This window comes from Branchiostoma belcheri, unplaced genomic scaffold (assembly GCF_001625305.1).
Source record: "Branchiostoma belcheri isolate BF01 breed outbred unplaced genomic scaffold, Haploidv18h27 scaffold42, whole genome shotgun sequence".
In the NCBI taxonomy this organism is placed as follows: domain Eukaryota; kingdom Metazoa; phylum Chordata; class Leptocardii; order Amphioxiformes; family Branchiostomatidae; genus Branchiostoma; species Branchiostoma belcheri.
In genome coordinates this window covers 1,436,124-1,440,735 of record NW_017804043.1, presented here as the reverse complement: position 1 = coordinate 1,440,735, position 4,612 = coordinate 1,436,124, and the positions used below count along the sequence as shown (strand labels likewise).

At 41.7% G+C, this 4,612-nt stretch overlaps 1 protein-coding gene across 1 annotated transcript in view; it reads right to left on the bottom strand.

The window, feature by feature from the left end:
- LOC109478130 (3-ketoacyl-CoA thiolase B, peroxisomal-like) overlaps nt 1–3,345 on the bottom strand; it is a 10,567-nt gene extending 7,222 nt beyond the window's left edge. Inside the window, exon 1 of the mRNA XM_019779618.1 lies at nt 3,040–3,345. Coding sequence (XP_019635177.1) covers nt 3,040–3,339 — 300 coding nt within the window. The 5' untranslated portion in view covers nt 3,340–3,345. The remainder of the gene's footprint in view (nt 1–3,039) is intronic.
- Nucleotides 3,346–4,612: the final 1,267 nt, after the last annotated feature.

Genomic DNA, 4,612 nt, shown 5'->3' with positions numbered 1-4,612 from the left:
GTGTAAACAAAAAAGTTACGCGGTACGTAATGTGTATCGTCGGCGCGCGCGCCACGGTATCAACAATTTTCCGCAATCTTTACCAACTAGTATTGTCTAGGTTCTGTTATCGATCTCCGAAGTATCACCAAAATTGTAGGGTTGATAGTTAAGTAACATCAAGGTGGTTCAAAAGCAAACCTGATAAAGAAGGAAACCCCGTAGTTAATAGTTGAAAGTCTTGGTGCCTTGAAGCGATCGATACCGCCATGCTGTTTACTTTTTATGACATACAATGCAGTGAGTGATGTGTATCGCACCGAGTTAGCTCGGTTGGAAACGCGCAAGGCGGCAATCCCAGGCATTGCAAGTTGAACCCCAGTGCATCGGACATTAATATTTTTAGCAATTTAACATTTTTAACAATTTTATCATTTTTAACAATTTTATCAGTTTTAACAATTTTAACAATTCTGCATTTTTAACAATTTCAACATTTTTTTTTAATTTTCGTTGTTTTGCTTTTAACATTCAAAACTGATTGTTCTTACTCAAGAATGTCAATAACTTAGAATGTTAGTCTTTTGTATTTTTCCAACATACAAATTAAAATCACTTTGATGTTGTCACAAAAGTATTGAGCTGACAAGAGAGAAGGAGTACGGTACTCTGCCAGTGTGAAGAATCTACAGAGGTATTACCAGTCACTATAGCAAGAGATAGACCACATTGAATGATGACGATGAGGACGAATCATATGAAGTACTATCATAGCTAGTACAGAAATTCTACTGCTTTACTTTACTTTCTTTCACTCTGTACATGCAATTAGCTCACTGGCATGATTTTAAAAATAAAGGTTATGATAATCATATTATATGTATAGCTTATTCAATGTATGGCTTCATAGTTTATGTGATTGTTAATAACACCTGCACAGAGCATTTCCATACTGACAGTATGTCTTTATTCAAGTGTTTTGGTAGGTATTTCAAGCTTTTCTGCTCCAGCATTGGAATGCGGGGCATGAACGTTTTTTTTTTTTGAAAATCAACAGTTTGCATTATGCAATTAAAAATCCTAACCAATAAAGTAGGGAATAGCTATCCAACTGTTGTTTTAGTTGTATGTTACTTCATATTATAGTTATATCAATGTAAATCATTGTTACCTTCGCCAAGAAGGTTATGTTTTCAGTAGCGTTTGTCTGTGTGTGTGTGTGTTTGTGTGTGTGTGGTTTAGCAAGATAACTCGAGAAGCAGTGGATGGATTGTAATGAAACTTGGTAGGTGGGTAGGTCTTGGTGAGACCTAGAAATGATTAGATTTTGGGCCCCCTGGCGGCTTTCCTAGGTACTGCAGCAGAACTTCCGGTTTTGGTATCTCGTGATCTGGACATGCTAGGGTCACGAATTTTGGATGGCAGATAGCTCTTGGGATAGGGAAGAAGTGACATGAGTTTGGGTCCCCTAGCGGCTTGTTCTGGAACTGCAGGAGCATTTGTTGAAAAATTTTCAAAGGAGGATAACTCAAGAACCGGTTGACGGATTGTCTTGATTTTTGGTATGTATGTATGTAACTGATGCTTGACATAATCAGATGACAATTATGCAAATCAGGAGCTATTTTGCATAATTAATGAGGAAATTCTATAAATCTGCTTTGTCGATAATAGAACTATGAAACACTTGTGACATCTACTTGAGAACGAGAAAAACATCTGGGGATATAGATTATGTAAATGAGGACCTAATTTGCATAATTAATGGCATTTTTTATAATTTCATAGTTGTAGCTGCTGGGAATTTCATACTTGTCACATTTGGAAGTTAAGTGAAGGTGAACAACAATGAACATAATTTATTCAAATCATGACCTCATTTGCATAATTTATGAGGAAGTGCTATAATAGCCTTTTTGTTAAGATAAAGCTGTCGTTGGGTGGAGAATATGATCAACTGATATAATCCATGCAATTGAGGCTCTTATTTACAAAATCAATGATTAAAATTGTATGATTCGTCAACAGCAAGGGTTAACATCATTTGGCGAAGGTATGAAATCGTGGAACTCTTGTTTTCCCTTGTGTTTCTCATTCTTTCCCTGCCATGTCGTAAAATGTGGTGAACCCATCGCTGTATTTGCTCCAGAGCAAATATTGGCCTTTCTAGTTCACTTTATGTTCGCAGTACCAAAATTTCACTGTCTGAGAAAAGGAGGTGATAACGGAATTATGTTATATGTTCACAGTGGCGGCAGGTGCAGGAAAAAGAAAGTTGGCAAAAATTTGTTAACTGTAATGATAACTTCATGGTACAAGAGTCAAAACCATGAACATAAAAAAGTCAAAACCATGAACATAAAAGTAACGCCAAAAAAATCAGGAGTTACAGTACTGTATTGGTAAATGGGACTGTCCTTGGTGCTGATCACCAATCACATCATTTAAGGAAATTTCCAAAAACCTGAGGGGCACTACCAACAACATTACTTACTACTATTACTAACACATGACCTAAAGGTCATTAACCTTTTACAACAATCTGGTAATGTTTTCTGCAGCCGTGATATTTCAAGAAATCTAATAAATCAGCTCCACATATACATACAGGTGGACTTAGCATTTCTTAAGCACAGAATTTCAACATATAAAACAAATAAGTGATGAATTTGTATTTTTTTATCTTTAAAACTTGAGAATGGCCAAAGAACAAAGGTTGATGACCGAGAGGACAGGGCCTTTGAAGTTGACCTGGTGTGTAACGTTAACGTTTGTTACTTAATCTCCAAAGAAAGTTAACATACTTTCTAACACATCTACAATGTAGACAAGGAACTTGTCTTGCCTTGAGACCCAGGGTACAATACAGGCACTTGTAACTGATTTAAGGTGTTTGCAAGCTCTTAAGATATATATTTACTGTTAAGTGACATTTGCGGTAAAGGGGGAGGGGCGTTCTTTTAAATTCATAGATCGGCACTTCATATTACTCATATGTTCCTTCAAATATGCATTTTCTTTGCTTCAAGAGGTAGATCAAGTATATCTACATATCCTTACCTTAAAGGAACCCCTTCCAGCCTTGCCGATCGGAGTTCTCAGCGCAGAAACGATCACGACATCGTCTTCACTCTCCGCAAAGCGACCTTTCACCTGGTTTTGAGTCAGTGTGGAAGACGCCGAGTTTTGGACCCTGTTCGGCCCCGAGAGGTGCCCAAAAATCGCCTGCATGCGCTCCATGCCTCTGCCGTACAGTCGTTCTGTTGGATAAGCTAGAGAAAACAGGCGTTTGCTGGTAGGAAGCGTCCCAAATCGGACTCCGAACGCTTGACGAAGTGCAAGTCCTGCCGTCTGGCGCATGGCCAAAGTGCAAAGGTCGATGACCGCCAGGGCATTTAACTTTCAACCAATGAGCGACTCTCAGAGGTTTTGGTTTTGGTTTATTTTTGGCGTCTTTTAAATTTCACGCCAAAAAAGATACCAGTGCAAAAAAGAAAGCCCGACAAAAAGCCTAAAACACGCCAAAAGTAAGCCTATCCCTAACCCTAACCCTATCCCTATTCCTATCCCTATCCCTATCCCTAACCCTAACCCTAACCCTAACCCTAACCCTAACCCTAACCCTAACCCTAACCCTATCCCTATCCCTATCCCTATCCCTATCCCTATCCCTAGCCCTATCCCTAGCCCTAGCCCTAGCCCTAGCCCTAGCCCTAGCCCTAGCCTTAGCCCTAGCCCTAGCCCTAGCTCTAGCCCTATCCCTATCCCTATCCGTAACTCCCTATCCCTATCCCTAACCCTATCCCTAACCCTAACCCTATCCCTATCCCTATCCCTAACCCTATCCCTATCCCTATCCCTAACCCTATCCCTATCCCTATCCCTATCCCTATCCCTATCCCTAACCCTATCCCTATCCCTATCCCTAACCCTATCCCTATCCCTAACCCTATCCCTAACCCTATCCCTATCCCTATCCCTATCCCTAACCCTATCCCTATCCCTATCCCTAAGCCTATCCCTAACCCTATCCCTAAGCCTATCCCTAAGCCTATCCCTAACCCTATCCCTATCCCTATCCCTAACCCTATCCCTATCCCTATCCCTAACCCTATCCCTAACCCTATCCCTATCCCTATCCCTAACCCTATCCCTATCCCTAACCCTATCCCTAGCCCTAGCCCTAGCCCTAGCCCTAGCCCTAGCCCTAGCCCTAGCCCTAACCCTATCCCTAGCCCTAGCCCTAACCCTATGCCTATCCCTATCCCTAACCCTATCCCTATCCCTATCCCTATCCCTATCCCTATCCCTATCCCTAACCCTATCCCTATCCCTATCCCTAACCCTATCCCTATCCCTATCCCTATCCCTATCCCTAACCCTAGCCCTAGCCCTAACCCTATCCCTATCCCTAGTCCTAGCCCTATCCCTATCCCTAACCCTATCCCTATCCCTATCCCTAACCCTATCCCTATCCCTATCCCTATCCCCATCCCCATCCCTATCCCTATCCCTAACCCTATTCCTATCCCTAACCCTATCCCTATCCTTATCCCCATCCCTAACCCTATCCCCACTCCCTACTCCCAACTCCCTACTCCCCACTCCCTTTCCCCTACTCCCCACTCCCCAC